Raw genomic sequence first — 22,741 nt, 5'->3', positions numbered from 1 at the left:
TGGATCATGAGGTCAGGAGTTTGAGACCAGCCTGGCCAATATAGTGAAACCCTGTCTCTACTAAAAAATACAGAAAATTAGTAGGGCGTGGTGGTGGGCAGCTGTAATCCCAGCTACTCAGGAGGCTGAGGCAGGAGAATTGCTTGAACCCGGGAGGCGGAGGTTCCAGTGAGCCGAGATCACGCCATTGCACACCAGCCCAGGCAATAGTGCGAGACTCTGTCTCAAAAAGAAAAAAAAAACATTCTAGTTTTGAATCTGAAATAAGTTCATGCCTTTAGATTCTTTAGAGAGTCTGTTTTTGCACAGTTGGGTTGAAAAGTTTTTTGGGAAGATGATAGCTCTGAATCCCCAAAGTTCTTCATCTGATGTTCTTAATCCATCCTTTGAGTTCCTGCACAGATATCACCTCCTCAGTGAGATATTTTTTGACTGTCCACTGGCACAAGGCACAAAATTGGATCAGTCTGAGCCAGGAGTAACGTACTTAACTTTTCTGAGCCTCAGTGAGGCATCATCGCCTCTGAGTCTCAGTGTTTCTGCCACTTGAATGTAAGCTCCATTGAAGCAATCGTTTTGTTCTCTTTTGTTCACTGGGTTTCCAGAACCTAAAATAGTGCTTGGTGCTTCGTAGGACTTAAAAATGTATTTCTTAAAATAATTAATGAATCTATAATATGAAAATAAAAATTCTAATGATGCATAGGATTGCTGGGAGTTAAATAAGATCATGTAAAACACTTAAGAATATGCCTGGCACATAATGGTTATCAATAAACAGAGGCCTTTCTGATGATCTGGTGACTGAGGCATGATTGTATAGGTACCAGTCTATCTGGGTCGTAAACTGCAAGCTCCTCTCACTTCATCATTCTTCCTACTTCAGGGTTTGGTAGGTGTCTGGGGCCCAGCCTGTGGTGAAATGAGTGCACAGTTGAATGAGTCAGTTGCTTCTGTTTGTTTCTCCAGGTATTTCATCGCTGATTTGCCCCACTTGCAGGACAGCTTTGTGGACAAACTCCTTGACCTTATGCCCCGACTCATGACATCCAAACCTGCAGAAGTGGTCAAAATTCTACAGACCATGCTGCGACAGAGTGCCTTCCTGCATCTCCCACTTCCAGAGCAGGTCAGGGTCTATTTGGCCCCTGTAGGCCAAATCTGTCCAGACGGTCAAAAATCTTTACCTCGGTGATCTTCTTTGACCAATGGAGCAGCTGGGCTAGGCTTTTCCTCTGAGTGGCTCCCACATGCCCACTCATTAGATAAGGAGACAGAAAAAAGATGTGTTTTCTTGTCCAGGAATGACCTGGCTTTAGAATCATAGTATTTTCCTCTTGCTTACAGATCCACAAAGCCTCAGCTACCATCATTGAGCCAGCGGGCGAGTCAGACAACCCTTTGCGGTTTACCTCTGGGTTGGTGGTTGCCCTGGATGTTGATGCAACCCTGGAGCATGTGCAGGATCCTCAGAACACTGTTAAGGTCCAGGTCTGTCGGGTTTGGGTCCTCATGGAGCTTCTAGACTGACCTTGTGTTGAAGTATTTAATGTTAGTACCACTGTAGTCTCTACCTGAGGGACAGAAACTGGGACAGGAGAAGAAAGAGCCTCTGTGGGAAAGAACCTAGGCTTGAATCTCAGCTACTGCTGAGTGTTGTTTGGAGCAAGTTACTTTAAACTCTGAGTCTCAGATTCTACAACTGACAAGTAGGAGGAGTTGACATAAAGAGATAATGTATTTAAAGCCCCCAGGACCCAGTAAGGGTTCACTAAATGATAAGACCTTTTCTAATCTTGTAATGTGACGTTAAGATTTGGTCTTTTGTTACAGAAAACTGTAATAAACAAGTTCCTTTCAGGCTGTGAGTCAGTCAGCTGGCAGATAAAATTTATGGATGGGAAAAAGCGATTACTAGGAAATATTCTTTCCCAAGTTACATAGATGTAATAGAGACATATGAGAAATGTACTAGAGACACTAATCAATTCAGACAGTGCGGTTAAGCCCCACAAAGAGTACTACTCCTTCATTCATCCATCTGTCCACTCATTCATCCTTCCTTCCATGCATCTGTGCAATCGTGTTTACTCTATTGCATGCACTAAGTGCTGTGGTTGCCAAGGTAAATATGTCACAGTTCTTCCTCTCGGGGTGTGCATAGTTTCATTAAGAGACATACAAATGGGCAGGCAATTATAAAACGGGGTTTGGTGAGTAGACATGCACAGGATGGGTCATCTCCTAGACTGTCTCCTAAAAAACCCCTTTCAAAGCACCTCTACCACATGCAGGGCTAAACGTTTTAGAGTATTCAATTTGGAGTGTGGTGAAGGCTCAGGAAAGGAAAGGAGAAGGGCACAAGGGATATGAGAGAAGGGCCGAAGGGATATGAGTCAAAGCAGGGATGCAAGCACTGGCAGGAAGTACAAAAAGGGGACAGAAAAATAGGCTGGAACAGGCAGAGAAGGCTTCCTGGAGGAGGTAAGGATGAATCAGGCCTTGAAGATTATGCTTTTTGGCTGTGGTGACATTAGAGGAACGGGCCTTCTGGCTTCCAAGCACGAATTATTATAAATTATGAGACCTGCAGAGAACTAGTTCTGAGCTAGCTGTGAAGTTGTACTGCATATTGGAGTGTTTTTTTTGTTTGTTTTTTTCCACATTAGTGGTTGTCCACCTTCACTGCACTTTAGGATTACTCAGAAAGCATTAAGAAGAACAGATGAACAGGTGTCAGCCTACATTAATTAAATCAAAATCCTGAGAATAGGGCCCATGGATACTAGTGTTTAAGAGTTCATAGGTGATTCTGGGAGGGGAGCCAAGATGGCCGAATAGGAACAGCTCCGGTCTCCAGCTCCCAGCCCGAGCGACACAGAAGACTGGTGATTTCTGCATTTCTGCTTGAGGTACCGGTTTCATCTCACTAGGGAGTGCCAAACAGTGGGTGCAGGACAGTCGGTGAAGCGCACTGTGCGCGAGCCGAAGCAGGGCGAGGCACTGCCTCACTCGGGAAGCACAAGGGGTCAGGGAGTTCCCTTTCCTAGTCAAAGAAAGGGGTAACAGACGGCACCTGGAAAATCGGGTCAGTCCCACCCTCATACTGCGTTTTCCCAACGGGCCTGGAAAACGGCACACTAGGAGATTGTATCCCGCACCTGGCTCGGAGGGTCCTATGCCCACGGAGTCTCGCTGATTGCTAGCACAGCAGTCTGAGATCAAGCTGCAAGGCGGCAGCGAGGCTGGGGGAGGGGCTCCCGCCATTACCCAGGCTTGCTTAGGTAAACAAAGCAGCCAGGAAGCTCGAACTGGGTGGAGCCCACCACAGCTCAAGGAGGCCTGCCTGCCTCTGTAGGCTCCACCTCTGGGGGCAGGGCACAGACAAACAGTCAGCAGGAATCTCCAGAGACTTAAATGTCCCTGTCTGACTGACAGCTTTGAAGAGAGTAGTGGTTCTCCCAGCACGCAGCTGGAGATCTGAGAACGGACAGACTGCCTCCTAAAGTGGGTCCCTCACCCCTGAGCAGCCTAACTGGGAGGCACCCCCCTAGAAGGGAAAGACTGACACCTCACTGGGCCAGGTACTCCTCTGAGACAAAACTTCCAGAGGAACTATCAGACAGCTGAATTGGTGGTCTCACGAAAATCCGCTGTTCTGCAGCCACCGCTGCTGACACCCAGCCAAACAGGGTCTGGAGTGGACCTCTAGTAAACTCCAACAGACCTGCAGCTGAGGGTCCTGTCTGGTAGAAGGAAAACTAACAAACAGAAAGGACATCCACACCAAAAACCCATCTGTACATCACCATCATCAAAGCCCAAAAGTAGATAAAACCGCAAAGATGGGGAAAAAACAGAGCAGAAAAACTGGAAACTCTAAAAAGCAGAGCACCTCTCCTCCTCCAAAGGAACGCAGTTCCTCACCAGCAATGGAACAAAGCTGGATGGAGGATGACTTTGACGAGTCGAGAGAAGAAGGCTTCAGACGATCAAACTACTCTGAGCTACGAGAGGAAATTCAAAACAATAGCAAAGAAGTTAAAAACTTAGAAAAAAAATTAGAAGAATGGATAACTAGAATAACCAATGGAGAGAAGGGCTTAAAGGAGATGGAGGAGCTGAAAGCCAAGTTTCGAGAACTACGTGAAGATTGCAGAAGCCTCAGTAGCAGATGCGATCAACTGGAAGAAAGGGTATCACAGATGGAAGATGAAATGAATGAAATGAAGCGAGAAGGGAAGTCTAGAGAAAAAAGAATAAAAAGAAATGAACAAAGCCTCCAAGAAATTTGGGACTACGTGAAACGACCAAACCTACGTCTGATTGGTGTACCTGAAAATGACGGGGAGAATGGAACCAAGTTGGAAAACACTCTGCAAGATATTATCCAGGAGAACTTCCCCAATCTAGCAAGGCAGGCCAACATTCAGATTCAGGAAATACACAGAACGCCACAAAGATACTCCTCGAGAAGAGCAACTCCAAGACACATAATTGTCAGATTCACCAAAGTTGAAATGAAGGAAAAAATGTTAAGGGCAGCCAGAGAGAAAGGTCGGGTTACCCACAAAGGGAAGCCCATCAGACTAACAGCTGATCTCTCGGCAGAAACTCTACAAGCCAGAAGAGAGTGGGGGCCGATATTCAACATTCTTAAAGAAAAGAATTTTCAACCCAGAATTTCCTATCCAGCCAAACTAAGCTTCATAAGTGAAGGAGAAATAAAATACTTTACAGACAAGCAAACGCTGAGTGATTTTGTCACCACCAGGCCTGCCCTAAAAGAGCTCCTGAAGGAAGCACTAAACATGGGAAGGAACAACCGGTACCAGCCACTGCAAAAACATGCCAAATTGTAAAGACCATCGAGGCTAGGAAGAAACTGCATCAACTAATGAGCAAAATAACCAACTAACATCATAATGACAGGATCAGATTCACACATAACAATATTAACGTTAAATGTAAATGGGCTAAATGCTCCAATTAAAAGACACAGACTGGCAAACTGGATAAGGAGTCAGGACCCATCAGTGTGCTGTATTCAGGAAACCCATCTCACGTGCAGAGACACACATAGACTCAAAATAAAGGGATGGAGGAAGATCTATCAAGCAAATGGAAAACAAAAAAAGGCAGGGGTTGCAATCCTAGTCTCTGACAAAATAGACTTTAAACCAACAAAGATCAAAAGAGACAAAGAAGGCCATTACATAATGGTAAAGGGATCAATTCAACAAGAAGAGCTAACTATCCTAAATATATATGCACCCAACACAGGAGCACCCAGATTCATAAAGCAAGTCCTGAGTGACCTACAAAGGGACTTAAACTCCCACACAATAATAATGGGAGATTTTAACACCCCACTGTCAACATTAGACAGATCATCTAGACAGAAAGTTAACAAGGATATCCAGGAATTGAACTCAGCTCTAAACAAAGTGGACCTAATAGACATCTACAGAACTCTCCACCCCAAATCAACAGAATATACATTTTTTTCAGCACCACACCACACCTATTCCAAAATTGACCACATAGTTGGAAGTAAAGCTCTCCTCAGCAAATGTAAAAGAACAGAAATTATAACAAACTGTCTCTCAGACCACAGTGCAATCAAACTGGAACTCAGGATTAAGAAACTCACTCAAAACCGCTCAACTACATGGAAACTGAACAACCTGCTCCTGAATGACTATTGGGTACATAATGAAATGAAGACAGAAATAAAGATGTTCTTTGAAACCAACGAGAACAAAGACACAACCTACCAGAATCTCTGGGACACATTCAAAGCAGTGTGTAGAGGGAAATTTATAGCACTAAATGCCCACAAGAGAAAACAGGAAAGATCCAAAATTGACACCCTAACATCACAATTAAAAGAACTAGAAAAGCAAGAGCAAACACATTCAAAAGCTAGCAGAAGGCTAGAAATAACTAAAATCAGAGCAGAACTGAAGGAAATAGAGACACAAAAAACCCTTCAAAAAATTAATGAATCCAGGAGCTGGTTTTTTGAGAAGATCAACAAAATTGATAGACCGCTAGCAAGACTAATAAAGAAGAAAAGAGAGAAGAATCAAATAGATGCAATAAAAAATGAAAAAGGGGATATCACCACTGATCCCACAGAAATACAATCTACCATCAGAGAATACTACAAACACCTCTATGCAAATAAACTAGAAAATCTAGAAGAAATGGATAAATTCCTCGACAAATACACCCTCCCAAGACTAAATCAGGAAGAAGTCGAATCTCTGAATAGACCAATAACAGGCTCTGAAATTGTGGCAATAATCAATAGCTTACCAACCAAAAAGAGTCCAGGACCTGATGGATTCACAGCTGAATTCTACCAGAGGTACAAGGAGGAACTGGTACCATTCCTTCTGAAACTATTCCAATCGATAGAAAAAGAGGGAATCCTCCCTAACACATTTTATGAAGCCAGCATCATCCTGATACCAAAGCCAGGCAGAGACACAACCAAAAAAGAGAATTTTAGACCAATATCCTTGATGAACATTGATGCAAAAATCCTCAATAAAATACTGGCAAACCGAATCCAGCAGCACATCAAAAAGCTTATACACCATGATCAAGTGGGCTTCATCCCTGGGATGCAAGGCTGGTTCAACATACGCAAATCAATAAATGTAATCCAGCATATAAACAGAACCAAAGACAAAAACCACATGATTATCTCAATAGATGCAGAAAAGGCTTTTGACAAAATTCAACAACCCTTCATGCTAAAAACTCTCAATAAATTAGGTATTGATGGGACATATCTCAAAATAATAAGAGCTATATACGAGAAACCCACAGCCAATATCCTACTGAATGGGCAAAAACTGGAAGCATTCCCTCTGAAAACTGGCACAAGACAGGGATGCCCTCTCTCACCGCTCCTATTCAACATAGTGCTGGAAGTTCTGGCCAGAGCAATCAGGCAGGAGAAGGAAATAAAGGGTATTCAATTAGGAAAAGAGGAAGTCAAACTGTCCCTGTTTGCAGATGACATGATTGTATATCTAGAAAATCCCATTGTCTCAGCCCAAAATCTCCTTAAGCTGATTAGCAACTTCAGCAAAGTCTCAGGATACAAAATCAATGTACAAAAATCACAAGCATTCTTGTACACCAATCACAGACAAACAGAGAGCCAAATCATGAGTGAACTCCCATTCACAATTGCTTCAAAGAGAATAAAATACCTAGGAATCCAACTTACAAGGGATGTGAAGGACCTCTTCAAGGAGAACTACAAACCACTGCTCAATGAAATCAAAGAGGATACAAACGAATGGAAGAACATTCCATGCTCATGGGTTGGAAGAATCAATATCGTGAAAATGGCCATACTGCCCAAAGTAATTTATAGATTCAATGCCATCCCCATCAAGCTACCAATGACTTTCTTCACAGAATTGGAAAAAACTACTTTAAAGTTCATATGGAACCAAAAAAGAGCCCGCATCGCCAAGTCAATCCTAAGCCAAAAGAACAAAGCTGGAGGCATCACACTACCTGACTTCAAACTATACTACAAGGCTACAGTAACCAAAACAGCATGGTACTGGTACCACAACAGAGACATAGATCAATGGAACAGAACAGAGCCCTCAGAAATGATGCCGCATAGCTACAACTATCTGATCTTTGACAAACCTGACAAAAACAAGAAATGGGGAAAGGATTCCCTATTTAATAAATGGTGCTGGGAAAACTGGCTAGCCATATGTAGAAAGCTGAAACTGGATCCCTTCCTTACACCTGATACAAAAATTAATTCAAGATGGATTAAAGACTTAAATGTTGGACCTAAAACCATTAAAATCCTACAAGAAAACCTAGGCAATACCATTCAGGCCATAGGCGTGGGCAAGGACTTCATGTCTAAAACACCAAAAGCAATGGCAACAAAAGCCAAAATTGACAAATGGGGTCTCATTAAACTAAAGAGCTTCTGCACAGCAAAAGAAACTACCATCAGAGTGAACAGGCAACCTACAGAATGGGAGAAAATTTTTGAAACCTACTCATCTGACAAAGGGCTAATATCCAGAATCTACAATGAACTCAAACAAATTTACAAGAAAAAAACAAACAACCCCATCAAAAAGTGGGCAAAGGACATGAACAGACACTTCTCAAAAGAAGACATTTATGCAGCCAGAAAACACATGAAGAAATGCTCATCATCACTGGCCATCAGAGAAATGCAAATCAAAACCACAGTGAGATACCATCTCACACCAGTTAGAATGGCCATCATTAAAAAATCAGGAAACAACAGGTGCTGGAGAGGATGTGGAGAAATAGGAACACTTTTACACTGTTGGTGGGACTGTAAACTAGTTCAACCATTGTGGAAGTCAGTGTGGCGATTCCTCAGGGATCTAGAACTAGAAATACCATTTGACCCAGCCATCCCATTACTGGGTATATACCCAAAGGAGTATAAATCATGCTGCTATAAAGACACATGCACACGTATGTTTATTGCGGCACTATTCACAATAGCAAAGACTTGGAACCAACCCAAATGTCCAACAACAATAGACTGGATTAAGAAAATGTGGCACATATACACCATGGAATACTATGCAGCCATAAAAAATGATGAGTTCGTGTCCTTTGTAGGGACATGGATGAAACTGGAAAACATCATTCTCAGTAAACTATCGCAAGGACAAAAAACCAAACACCGCATGTTCTCACTCATAGGTGGGAATTGAACAATGAGAACTCATGGACACAGGAAGGGGAACATCACATTCCGGGTACTGTTGTGGGGTGGGGGGTGGGGGGGGCGGGGACAGCATTAGGAGATATACCTAATGCTAAATGACGAGCTAATGGGTGCAGGAAATCAACATGGCACATGGATACATATGTAACAAACCTGCACATTGTGCACATGTACCCTAAAACCTAAAGTATAATTAAAAAAAAAAAAAAAGAGTTCATAGGTGATTCTAATATGTAGTCAGTGATACCAGCAGAACTACTGTTTTACATTGTCCCTGAAAAAAACTTCACTGATCAACTGAGCATAAAGGAGATTGTAGGCAGGTTACTTAAGGGTCATCTCCTAGACTGTCTCCTAAAAAACCCCCTTCAAAGCACATCTACCACATGCAAGGCTAAACCTTTTAGATACCTTATAGGTAGAGGGACGGGAAACTCACTGCCCCATCGTGGGACAGGTCCAGTGGTTTGAAAGTGCCATCCAGTCCAGTCACCACACCCTGAGTCATTCCTCTGTTCCAGGCACTACTTCAGGTGCTCAATAGAGATACAGCAGTAAACATGCCTCAGAGATGACACTGAGATTACATTCCCCATTAAAATACTGTAGATCTGTTCTTTAAAGCAGACCCTGCAGAACTCCATTCATTAACTCTTTTGTAAGCCTAATCTAGGTTACTGTATTCTATGTGATGATCATTCATACTGGCCATTTCCTTCCTCTGACCTACTTGGGCCACAGGTTTCTAAGCTCCACTTTTGGAGTAGACAAATGAAAGAAGGCTTTCAGAAACCATTTCACAGAGGAGTCAAGGCCTTTCACCAAGGACAGTTTTGCTGAAAATGCTGGGAATTTTTTTTTTCTTTTTTTTGAGACAAGGTCTCTGTCTGTTGCCTGGGCTGGAGTGCAGTGGCATGGTCAACTCACTGTGACCTGAAACTTCTGTGTCCAAGGGATCCTCCTGCCTCAGCCTCCTGAGTAGCTGGAACTAGAGATACCCACCACCACACCTGGCTAATTTTAATTTTTTTTGTGTGGAGATTGGGGGGGTCTTACTTTTTGCCCAGTCTGGTCTTAAACTCCTGTCTTCAAGCAATCCTCCCGCCTGAGCCCCACAAAGTGCTGGGATTACAGGCATGAGCCACCATGCCTGGTGAACACAGAAGTTATGGCCCCTGTTCATTTGTTTTTCCTATGATCATTGCTATTTCAGCCCCCCTCTGCCCTTCTTTTTCCTTCTTTCTTTCTTTCTTTCTCTTTCTTTCTTTCTTTTCTTTTCTTTCTTTTCTTTCCTTTCTTTCTCTTTTTTGAGACGGAATCTCACTCTGTCACCCAGGCTGGAGTGCAGTGGCAGTGATCTCAGCTCACTGCAACCTCTGCCTCCCAGGTTCAAGTGATTCTCCTGCTTCAGCCTCCCAAGTAGCTGGGACTACAGGCACATGCCACCATACCCAGCTAATTTTTGTATTTTTAGTAGAGAAGGGGTTTCATCATGTTGACAAGACTGGTTGTGAACTCCTGACCTCAAGCAATCCACCTGGCTCAGCCTCCCAAAGTGCTGGGATTGCAGGCATGAGCCACTGTGCCCGGCCCTCCCCTTCATTTTCTAAAAAAAAAAAAAAAAATGAAGCCCAAGCACTTGTCTTTAAAGATAATAAGGATCAGGAAACCGAGACACCTACATCTTTCTTCTATAGTAGGTTTGGGAGCTTGGAGCCTAGAACTAGAGTGGGGAGTAGCAGCATTAAGAAATAAGGGTAGGCCAGGTGTGGTAGCTCACGCCTGTAATCCCAACACTTTGGGAGGCTAAAGTAGGAGGATCACCTGAGGTCAGGAGTTTGAGACCAACCTGGCCAACATGGTGAAACCCCATCTCTACTAAAGATACAAAATTAGCCGGGCATGATGGTGGGCACCTGTAATCCCAGCTACTTGGGAGGCTGAGGCAGGAGAATCACTTGAACCCGGGAGGCAGAGGTTGCAGTGAGCCGAGATCATGCCACTGCACTCCAGCTTGGGTGACAGAGTGAGACTATCTCAAGAAAAGAAAAAAAAAGAAATAAGGGTAGACTGGGCACAGTTGCTCACTCCAGTAATTCCAACACTATGGTAGTCTGAGGCAGGAGGATCACTTGAGGTCGAGTTGGAGACCACCAGCCTGGGCAACATAGCAAGATCTTGCCTCTACAAAAAAGTTTAAAATTACCTGGCGTGGTGGCACGTGCCTGTAATCCCCACTCCTCAGTAGGCTGAGGCAGGAAGATCACTTGTGCCCAGGAGTTTGAGGCTTCAGTGAGTTATGATCGTGCCATTGCACTCCAGCCTGGGTGGCAGAGTAAGACCCTGTCTAAAAAAAAAAAAAAAAAAAAAGAAGAAAGAAGTGTAGAATCAGGGGGAGGCCCTATGACCTGAGGAGAGATGAAGGATTATAGGGCAAGTGGGTGAGACATACCTTCCACAGTTTCAGCATTGACCACAGTTTCAACATTGGAAGACCTGTGTGGTTCCCTACTCTGCCTTCATAAGTATATTTACATAGAGCATGTCCTTGTCCCAGCATAAGTTTCATTTGTTCCTCTAGTTCCTTTGTACTCTGCAGTATAGTAGGCTGTCTACACAGGGAGCTGGGAGGTCCCCCAGGATGCTGAGGAAGAACTCTGTTGCAGTTCGTGAGACTTAAAGAACTAGCCAGTGATTTGAGTGGACTCTTCATTGAGCAGTCTCTCCGTAGGAAGAGAGATAAATGACTTCCTAGCTGCTTGAAATGTAGTGGAAAGAATGCAATTACAAAGTAACTCCAAATACTGGTGGTTGGTGATGGATGCTGGGCCATGGTATGATTCAGAGCCAGGGAGGGAGTGCTCTTCTGGTGAAGGTGCCTGAGAACACTTTTCATAATCAGAATTAATATTCTTACCTGTCTTTGCACTTAATAGAGACACTCTGTTCATATTACTCATTCACCATGAATTCAGGAAATGTTTACTGAACACTGCTTCGTGCTGGATTAGGGGAATAGAGATGTCTACAGTGTTGACCTCCCTCCAAGGCGCAGTCTTAGTAAAGTTGGTGTCATCTTTCTTCTTGTGTTTTGAGGTTCACAACAGATGTCATCATCCATTTTGTTAAACTCTCCTCTCGCTTCTGCCTCTTTTTCTCATTTCTGTCACCCTTTAGGTCTTATATCCAGATGGCCAGGCTCAGATGATTCACCCCAAGCCTGCAGACTTCCGGAATCCTGGCCCAGGGCGGCACCGGCTTATCACTCAGGTTTACCTCTCCCACACCGCTTGGACAGGTAAGGAGTCAGGACCAGGGTAGGCAGGAAAATATGCTGTGGGAGATCACACCTACCCTTAAGCATTTGGTTTTTAAAGTTTGAAAAAAAATACATGGATGAATCAGGCCTTCTAAGAATTGAACTTAATGAGTTTATAAGCACAAACTGGGTATATTTAGGCTAATTTGCTACAGTGCTTTGATTGCATGAGAGATAAGATTCTGTTAGAAGATATACAGGCAATTATGATAGAATGGAGTCTCATGGAAAGGGCCCTGGTCTGGACACCAGGAGACTATTCTTATCCTAACTGCCACCGACTTGCTTGGTCACCTTGGACAAGTCTCTCCCTTTCTGAGTCTTTTTCCTCATCTTCCAAATGACAATAATAATTCTCAATCTACAAATTAGTAGTGAGGATTTAAAAAAATTTTTTTTCATTTTCCAACTTATATGTCTGAATTATGAGGAGATTACACTTCAAGCCTATAAGGCTGCTTTAAAAAACTTAAGAAGACCTCAGTCTGCAGAACCTAGAATAGGGGGCAGAATTGGCCTCAGTGGTGTTTCCCAAATAATTGGAGATGGTTCAGGAGCACTGTTAACTGGAGGTGTTTAATGCCACCAAATTTGGTTTATTTTAGAGATACGGAATGCCTTTTGGAATTTTTTTTCACCCTGTGTTTTTAAACACAGAATTATAAGGCTATTATTATTATTATTATTTTGAGACGGAGTCTTGCTCTTGCCCAGGCTGGAGTGCAGTGGTGTGATCTCGGCTCACTGCAACCTCTGCCTCCTGGGTTCAGGCGATTCTTCTGTCTTAGCCTCCCGAGTAGCTGGGATTACAGGTGCACGTCACTACACCTGGCTAATTTTTTTGTATTTTAGTAGAGACAGGGTTTCGTCATGTTGGCCAAGCTAGTCTAGAACTCCTGACCTCAGGTGATCCACCCGCCTTGGCCTCCCAAAGTAGTGGGATTACAGGCGTGAGCCACTGCACCAGGCCTTTATTAATGGTTTCCCTCTGTCAGGGTGTTAGACGGGTAATGATGACTTTATAAAGCTGTTGGATGTTAGGGCAGCCCCTTTGGGGTTCTAGTGGCGGTAGGCCTGGTGTAGTTGAGGGAGCATCCAGCAGTTCTGCTACCCAGGACGTGCTTCCCTGAGTATTCCTCATTCCATAATCTGGCTGCCTGGAATGTTTTTGCACTATTTGCCAAACCACTGGCCCCACAGGAAAATAGATTCCTTACTCTAGTATCTTCTGCTGAAGGGATCCTGGACATGGGGAAGGAAATGCTGTGGGACAGTATTGTTTTGGGAGGCACAAGGCTCAGGAAAGCAAATTACAGTATGCTGTAGCTCAAAAGATCATGGAAGGTCTTGAGAGGGTACTGACTTGTCCCTGGTCACACAGCAAGTCATTGCCACGGCCAGAGTTAGAACTCAGCTGATCTGCCCCCAAGCTCAAGGTTCTTTTTCCTAGGCCCCATTTGCTCTTAAGGTATCCTAGTTCATTGCAGACTTCCTTGTTTGGTATTGCCAGGTGATCCTGAGCCTGAATAATTTTAACTTATACAAGATCACAGCCAGGCATGGTGGCTTGTACCTATAATCTTTGGGAGGCTGAGGTGGGAGGATCGATTGAGCCCAAGAGTCTGAGACCAGCATGGGCAATATAGGGCAACCCTATCTCTACAATATATATAAAAAAGTTAACTGGGCATGGTGGCATGTGCCTGTAGTCCCAGCTACTCAGGAGGCGGAGGGAGGAAGATTGCTTGAGTCTTGGGGGTCAAGGCTGCAGGGAGCCCTGATCATGCCACTACACTCCAGCCTGGGTAACAGAGCAAGACCCTGACTCAAAAAAAAAAAAAAAAAAAAGAAAACATCAGAAACAAGAAAACAAGATCACCTCCTCTGAGTGGTTGCTACCCAGTCACTATTACAAATCCCTGTTTTAATTGTTAATATATAGTGTGTACTGGTGTCAGATGTGTTTTCACATTTAATTACTTACTGACTTTCCCATTAGGATGTAGGCTTCTATAGAGCAGGGAACTTGCTTGTCTTTGCCTCTGTATCTCCAGTGTTTTAGTAGCCTATGTCTCTAGTGCCTGACATGTAGTAGGCACTCAGCAAATAATGAAAATTGAATACAAGGTTTTAAATGTGCAATAAAAATTCACTTAATCTTTAGACCAACCTTGCAGTGGAAATTAGTATTCTCTTCTTCATTTTACAGATACATAAATGGAGGCCCACATACCTGATCAGTGATAGCGCTAAAGCTGGCAGTTACCCTTCCCAGCCCTCACTGTGCTATGTCCCTTCCGGTTTGGGGCACTGAAGTGAAATATGTCTCATTGTAAATGAGACATATTTCTTTCTCCTAATCTAGGTGATGGGGCCTGGAGTTTTTAGGGAGCTCCTTCAATCCCTCAGTAGCTCCCTACCAGGGAGGGGCCTCTCCTCTGGGAGGCAGGATGCTGCCACGTAGGAAGCTGAGTCACAGACCATGTTTCAAATTCTGCTTCCTTTGCCGTGTGATCCTGAGAAAGTTATTTTACTTCCCTGTCTCATTAAGATGAGAATAAGAATATAAACCTAGGAGATATATTCTTCTAGGCATGACGCATAAGTTGCATGAGTTGTCCTAGATGATCTTGTCTCTTTCTCCCAAGTTCCCCTCCCTCTTTTCTCTCTTCTCCGCTTTACTCCTATGGCATTGCCTTGAATTGCCATTCTTATCAAATGTTGGTAAGGGAATGCAAGATGACCCTGTAGGGCTGAGTCCTACATCAACTCCCTCTGCCCTTAGCAGGATTTATTTGTTTTTGTTTGTTTATTTGTTTGTTTGGTTGGTTTTTTGAGACAGGGTCTCCTTCTGTTGCCCAGGCTGGAGTGCAGTGGTGTGATCCTCTCGGGCTCAAGTGGTTCCTCCCACCTCAGTCCCCCTAGTAACTGAGACTACACGCCTGGTTAATTATTTTTATTTTTTGTAGAGACAGGGTCTCACTATGTTGCCCAGGCTAGTCTCAAACACCTGGGATCACGTGATTCTCCTGCCTTGGTCTGCCAAAGTGCTGGGATTATAGGCTTGAGCCTTATCCAGCTTTTACCAGGATTTGGCTTCTTGAAAGTGCTATGCCAACTGGGGCTGTGGTTGTGGTCTGCCACCTGGGATGGAATGGGAGAGTGTGGCAGGAAAGCAGATACAGGTAACTATCTTGATTCCACTCTGAGTGGGAGATTCATCTGGAGCCTGGTATCAGAGAGCAGTGTTAGTTTCATGACAGTTACACTCATGGCTGCTGCATGACCCTCATGTTGTCATGTGAGTGTGTGCTTATCACATGGCTGGTACTTGCTGATGCTGAGGCTGCACTTAGATCTCATGCTGAAATCTGAGGTGCACTGGATTGCTCTGGCCTTGGGCTGACTGCAAACCTTTCCCTTCCTGGAGGACAGCAATCCAGTCTCTACTCTGACCCATAGAGAGAAGCTTGGATGTAACCAGGAAGAGGTCTGGGGAGGCATTGAGAAGTCCTGGAGTCTCTGCCCTTGTTAATTTAGATCCATCTAGCCTTCATTCCTACCCTCTAAACTTCTTAGCCTTGGGATCATCTTCAACTTAACTTTTTCGCTCTGGTTGCACCAAATTAAGGAGACATCCCAAGCTCACTCCATTCCTGGCCTTTGCACTTGCCCTTACATTTTTCTGAAATTCTCTCCCTCTTCTTTATAGAAGCTTGTGGTTAATAGAATGAGTAACTGCTTCAGTTTATGAACTGGGCTCAAATTCTTACCCAGGTGTGCATTTGGGGAGTCTCTGAGAACCTATCTGATTCTTGGGACTTTTGCCAAGATTGTGACAGTCTTTCTTTCATAATGTAGCAGGATAAGAACTCTTGGGGTTACCTGCTTGGCATAGAATGGATATTCTATTCCAAAGCCTTCCTGCACTCCCTCCTTAGTACTTCTTTGCAGGCTTGGGTTAGAGCGTGTGTTGTACTCCATTGCAACTATCTGTTTCCTCAACCAAACAGCAGGCAACTTGAGGGGAGTTCTTATTTATTCTTGCTAGGACCTGCCCATAGAGACACTAGATGATTATATTGTAAGATAATGTAATGAAAGAATGAAATGTTTTCAGACATTTTAGGTCCCTGAAACATGTTCCTGTTCATTGGCCAGAAATTTTTTGGCGAACCATTTCCTATTCAAAGGCTTCCTGTCCACTAAAAAAGTAGTCTGTGGTACATGCAGCCCTGAGGCTTGAGATGGGACTGCGCAGGAAGAGCCCAACTGGGTATCAGAATAAGCCACATGCACCTTCTGAAACTGCCCAAATCCACACTTGCATAAGAATTTGAGCCCAGTTCATAAAGCAGATCATGAAGCAATTAATCTTCCTGGAAGGATTTTTACCTTGCTCTCCAGTTGTCTCAGCAGCTTTGGCTCTGTGCCACAGTGAGCCTGAGGGGAAGGTGATGGAACAGCATCACATCTGCAGGCTCAGTGTTTTGTTTGGTGAGGGTAAGGGGAGGGATGTGGACAGATGAAGAAATTTCTCCCTACTGCTTCCATTTTGATATTTCTTTAACTTCACATTTCATCCTCATTCCTAGCAGTTGCCTAGTTATAGAGGATTTCTTTTATCTTTTTTTCAGAGGCATGCCAGGTGGAAGTGAGGTTGCTGCTGGCCTACAACTCCAGTGCTCGCATTCCAAAATGCCCCTGGATGGAGGGTGGTGAGATGTCGCCACAGGTGGAAACCAGCATCGAGGGCACCATTCCCTTCAGCAAGCCTGTAAAAGTTTATATAATGCCCAAACCTGCACGGCGCTGAGGCAAAAACAGTCTTTCCAACCATGGCCTAGAGGGCCCTTCTTAGGTGTCAGAATGAGCCAAGCCTGAAGCACTTCACCTGGAATTGATGTATAGGCTTAAGGAGTATGTGACCTTTACAGTCTCATCTGGTATCAAAAACCAGGATAAATTGTTTCTTCAACTAAAAAATAAAAAACTTTCAAGTCTACTTACCCTGCCCCTCTCCACAATAAAGTTGAGAAAACACCAAGCTGTTCTAGTTCCTGGTCTGTAAAGAAATGCATGTGGCTATAGCTTCAGGTTTTATACTACATGCTTACATGCTATTCCTCTGGTGTGAAACACAAAGATCCACCTACCTCCTGATAATTGGTTATTTGAGCTATAGTCTTATTTCTTAAAGTGATGGTGTGTTTGTCAGGGCAACTCCAAGGCCGCTTTAACAGCTGTACTTTTTTTACCATTGACAGTTGCTGAAGGACCTTAAACATGGCGTTATCTTGCTAAGAAGCCTCTTCCCTAACACAGGCAGTAGCTGGGCCAAGGACTGAATAGCTGGAGAATGAATCATTTTCATCTTTGAGGAAATTTTTTTTTTTTTTTGAGATGGAGTCTTGCTGTGTCGCTTAGGCTGGAGTGCAGTGGCGTGATCTTGGCTTACTGCAACCTCTGCCTCCCGGGTTCAAGCGATTCTCCTGCCTCAGCCTCCCGAGTAGGTGGGACCACAGGTGCCTGCCACCACGCCTTGCTAATTTTTTGTATTTTTAGTAGAGATGGGGTTTCACCATGTTAGCCAAGATGGTCTTGATCTCCTGACGTCGTGATCTGCCCACCTCGGCCTCCCAACGTGCTGGGATTACAGGCGTGAGCCACTGCGCCTTGCTTTGAGAGAAATTCTTGATCTTGCCTGCCATTATTCTTAGGACCTCTATGGCTTTAAATAAATAATATAGAAGAGCTATATTTTACAAAAGAAATCAGGATTATGGGAAACAGGGATCCAGTGCAAGAAATAAAGTAATTTACTGCAGCATCTCTGATGAGTTGATGCTGCATGTGAGTTAAAGTTTTAGGCATGGGGCTGGGGGCTGTGGCTCATGTCTATAATCCCAGGACTTTGGGATTATATGAGGCAGGAGGATTGCTTGAGCCCAGGAGTTCAAGACCAGCCTGGGCAACATAGCGAGACCCCATCTCTTGTTTAAAAAAAAAAAAATTGCAAGTGTGATATAGTAACAGTCAGTGCTCCAGAGAGGTTAACCTTTGGTACCGCCTGTGCTATGTACTTTACGTCATTTAATCTTCACAATAGCCAAATGAGGCTATTACTGTACAGTAAGTAATAAAGCCTGTATTCATTAAAATCCAAGAAGATCCCAAAGGTCTAAGCTATACCACCTCAGGGGAAGTATATGGGAAAAAGCCTTCAAATCTTCAGCTCTCTGTGCCTCAGTTTCCTCATCTTTGAAACGAAGATAATTGGACCTCAACGGTGGTTGAATAGGATAGATTAAATAACGATTGCTAGAATCTGAACCTGCAGCTAGTCTTGATCATATTTGGCACTTGGCAAGCTTATAAAAATAATAGCAAGATAATACAATTACTCAGAGGTGGAGCTGGAATTTAAATTCAAGCATGTTTTAACTTTTGGTTTAAGGTACTTGGGTGTACCTGGCAGTGTTATAAGCTCTTTTCTCTAGGTACTGTTATCTTCATTTTATAAACAAGGCAGCTGAAGTCAAGAGAAATAAGTAACCTGTCCTAGGTCACACAATTAGGAAATGACAGATCTGGCAGTCTATTTCCAGGCAGTCTATTTCCACGAGGTCATGAGTGCTAAAGAGGGACTAGGGGAAGAATGATTAACTCCAGGGAGCTGACTTTTCTCGTGTGCTTACCTGTTTTGCATCTCTTAAGGATGTGCCATGAAGCTGTAGCCAGGTGGAATTGTACCACAGCCCTGACATGAACACCTGACGGCAGCTGCTGGGTTGGAGCCTAGACAAAAACATGAAGAACCATGGCTGCTGCCTGAGCCCATCATGCTGTAATTATAGAAAACCTTCTAAGGGAAGAATATGCTGGATATTTTTCAGATAAGTACCCCTTTTATAAAAATCCTGCAAGTTAGCCCTCATTTTCCATGTAAGGAAACAGAGGCTTTGAGATAGTGTCTGTCTCCTAAGGGACAAAGCCAGGATTTGATCCTGTCTTAAAAATGCAAAATGTAGTACTTTTTCCATCAAAGGTAGACATGCACTAAGAGACAGGTTTTGGCTTGGTATCAGAATACATTTTAAAAAGCTGTATAAGAATTGAACGGGCTGTACTAGGGGGTATAGCATTCTCCAGGCTAGATGAGTTTGAGCAGAGGTTGAACAAGCTCCTGACAAATTTGTTGCTAAGGAATTCAAGTATCGTATCAGAGTTGGGCTCAACTTTTTAAATTGCTTTTACCCTGAATTTTCACGTTCTGGGGAATATGAGAATTTTAGTTTTTCTCTATCTGATTCTGTACTTTTTCACTGAAGTGAAAAAAAAAAATAAAGACCTTTTTATAAAGGTCTGGAAAGGGGCATAAAGAGCACTCTAGTGTGGCACCTTCATTTACAAATGAATACGCAGGCCCAGAGAGACTGAGTTAGTGGTGAAGCTAAGGCTGGAACCCAGGCCTCCAGTTTCTTCCCCAGGTGACTTTCATCACAGGGGTCTGTTCTTAGTGAGTGGTCTAGCATGCACCCAGCAGTCAGAGCGAGAAACCTGTTTGGCACATTGGATTCCTTCCTCATCCCTCATACAAAAGTAGCCATCAAGTCCTTTAGATCCCTCTTCCTTCATGTTTCTTAGTCCTCTTCTTACACTGTTTCTATACTGATGGAGCCACCATCAGCCCCCCTTAAGTGATGAGCTGATCTGACCACACCATTCCCCTGCTCAGGCCCTTTCAGTGGATCACTACTCATCCCAGGAAAAAGTCAGAACTCCTGTCTTGAAGGCTCTTCATGGCTCTGCTTCGTCTCCAGCCTCATACTCCCTGTCCCAAACTGTCTCTGTACTACTCCAGTTGAACAGAATTACCTGTGGTCTTTTTCTCTCACCTCTAGGCCTTTGGACCTGCTGAGCCTGGGAATGTGCTCCTCAGACTGTCTCCTGTGGTTCCTTCCATTCTTCAGGACTGGGCCTTGTTCTAGGACATATCTGTGTCTCTTATGGGCTTGGAACATTTCCTCTATGTTCCCACAGCCTCCTATACTATATTCTTCACACATATAGTATTTATTAATATTGCATTGCAGGTTCACAAATGCAAACCCCTTAAGAAAGGTAGGCAGGAAAAGTAAAGGAATAAAGTGGCCTAGAAGATAACAGCAATTGGAAGAATCAGAGAGCACATTCTCTGTTGGAGAAGCCAGTGCTATTCCATTCCACTCAGTTATTTTCATTTATAAGTGTGGACCTAGTGGTGTCAGTTCTTCCCATTCTTCCAAAACAGCCAGAAATCTTCATTTTCATCAAAGTTAAAAAACCTTGGTAACTACAGTAAATATTAAAATTACTGAGACAAACAAAACATGTCTCCAGGTAGATTTGTGCCAATTTGCAACTTCTACATCCTCACTGTAATGTTTACACATCTTATTTCTTCCAACTGATCTGTACCTGGACCATAAGAATGTCTGTGCTGTATCCCCAGCACAACTCCTGGCACATACCAGGCAAGGAAAGAATGATTCTGTGTCTCCAGAGCAAAGGTAGCAGTACCATGGCATGCTGCAGAAAAAGATTCAAGTTTCTGAAAGGACTTTATATTTGCTTTGAGATGATTGAACTCAGCAAACACAATTATGGAGAAGAAAGGTACACACCTAGCCATCGCCAACTTCTTGTCTTTTTTTGAGATGGAGTCTTGCTCTGTCACCCAGGCTGGAGTGCAGTGGCACGATCTCAGCTCACAGCAGGCTCTGCCTCTCTTGTTCCAGCAAGTCTCCTGCCTCAGCCTCCCGAGTAGACTAGCTGGGATTACAGGCACGTGCCACCACGCCTGGCTAATTTTTGTATTTTTAGTAGAGACAGGGTTTCACCATGTTGGCCAGGCTGGTCTCGAACTGCTGACCTCAGGTGATCTGCCCACCTTGGCCTCCCAAAGTGCTGGGATTACAGGCGTGAGCCACCGTACCCGGCCAACTTCTTGTCTTAACCACTCAGGCTAGAAGAAATGACCTGTGGGCAGCTTGAGGGCTATTCTACCTACAAACTAACTCAGAGGCTTTAATGATTTAAGACAGAGGACTAAGTATAGTTATGTGGAGAAACAGCTTCCCTTCAAGCTCTACATATTTCCATCACTGACCATGTGCACCAGGTTCCAAAGTAGGGGCTATGTATTAGCAGGTTTCCTTAAAAGTTTAATAATGTCACTGACAGATACTTCTGTCTCTAAGAAGTTTACAGTAAGTTCTCTTTAATTGGAGACAACTCACTTAGAACAATGATTACACCCACACCGAATTCAACACCCACCAGAGCTGTCTCACCTTACATTTGACCAAAAAAAAAAAAAAAAAAAAAAAAAAAAAAAAAAAAAAAAAAAAAAAAGACTGCATCACTAGAGAAACAGTCTGAATTTTATCAAACATCCCTCTCAGCTATACAGAGGACTGGCTTTATGAGCTGAGGGACCAGATCTAGAAAGATCTGTCATCTGACAAATGAAAGGGCTGCGGAAAGGGCACCAAGCAGATCCTTCCGAGACTTCAATGCTGGGTGTCGGGTCTGTGAAGCACTCACTCCCATCTGCTTCTAGGGAGCAAGGAGGTGTATGCCATAAAATGATAAAGACACAGTGCTGGGTTCTAATCCTAGGTCTGCCACTTACTTGGAGAACTTGGAAAAAAATAAATCCCTTCACTTTCCATACTGTTTCAGCTTTTCTTGCCAAGCCACATCTTAAGTTGCTGTCCAGTCTATAGATTGGTCCCTGTAGGTCAGAAGCCTAACTATGTAGTCAGGTGGCAGGATCATATGAAGCAAAAATCATCTTTCCACTGCTGCTGCTCCAGTGATGGCTGGGGTGGAGTGATTTTATTTAGTTATGGCTGTGATAAATACCATACCTAGTAAATGTCTAGTTAAAAGAGCTGCCAAGTAACTTTTGTTTCAGTGAATTAATGAACCTTCCATTTTTTAAGACTTAAATGTCATCTCCTTAGTGATGTCTTCCCTAATTTTCCTTCCATCCTAGTAGGATAAATTAGTCTTTTCTTTGTGCCACCACTGGACCTAGTAAGTATTATAATATTAACATTGTGTTATTATTGTTTACTTATTTGTCTTTCTCTCATACAACATAATTCCCAAGGGCAGGAATTGTAACATTCATCCTTATTCCACCAGGGCCCAACAATAACTGGTCATAAAAAAATTAGTAGTGGGCTGTCCGTAAATGGATATGAAAGAGAATTACTGAATAAATGAGTGAGATAGTTCCTTTGGGCTCCAACATTCTATGGCTCTTTGAAATAATAAGCTGCTATATTAAGACCCATAAAATGAAACTAGTTGGCTTTACACAGTATCCCCATTAATAGAAAGATAAGGACAACAGTGGTTTAATGTATTGAGTCCTTACTAAATGCCATGCAGTGAGTTAATACTTTCTATGAATTGCCTCATTTAATATCTACAATGACTCCAGGTATTGATAATGTTATCCTGATCTAACAGATAAGAACAGTGAAACTAAGAAATTAGACAAATACCCAACCAGTGAGTGGCAGTGAGCTGCAGCTCAAAGTCAACGCTATTTGACACCAAAGCCCATAGTTCTTTAAAAAGAAAGAAAAATTAAAAATAAG

The 22,741-nt window shown here is 43.4% G+C and overlaps 2 protein-coding genes across 4 annotated transcripts in view; one reads left to right on the top strand and one right to left on the bottom strand.

Annotated features, from left to right (window-relative positions):
• The window catches only part of INTS4 (integrator complex subunit 4), a 133,036-nt gene extending 114,968 nt beyond the window's left edge, over positions 1-18,068 (top strand). For 2 of the 3 annotated variants that reach the window (XM_032167003.2, XM_058446644.1), the window contains exons 20-23: positions 970-1,129; positions 1,348-1,491; positions 11,945-12,065; positions 16,724-18,067. In XM_032167003.2, the coding sequence (XP_032022894.1) occupies positions 970-1,129; positions 1,348-1,491; positions 11,945-12,065; positions 16,724-16,902 (604 nt within the window). In that variant the 3' untranslated portion in view covers positions 16,903-18,067. Of the gene's footprint in view, positions 1-969; positions 1,130-1,347; positions 1,492-11,944; positions 12,066-16,723 lie in introns of all 3 variants that reach the window. The other variant, XM_058446646.1, reaches the window with a different exon arrangement.
• Positions 10,851-22,741, bottom strand: part of AAMDC (adipogenesis associated Mth938 domain containing) — a 62,939-nt gene continuing 51,048 nt past the window's right edge. Inside the window, exon 5 of the mRNA XM_058446648.1 lies at positions 10,851-11,114. The gene's annotated coding sequence lies outside the window, so the exon portion shown is untranslated. The remainder of the gene's footprint in view (positions 11,115-22,741) is intronic.

Source organism: Hylobates moloch, unplaced genomic scaffold (genome assembly GCF_009828535.3).
Source record: "Hylobates moloch isolate HMO894 unplaced genomic scaffold, HMol_V3 SCAFFOLD_11, whole genome shotgun sequence".
Classification (NCBI taxonomy): domain Eukaryota; kingdom Metazoa; phylum Chordata; class Mammalia; order Primates; family Hylobatidae; genus Hylobates; species Hylobates moloch.
This window is presented reverse-complemented; position numbering and strand designations above follow the sequence as displayed.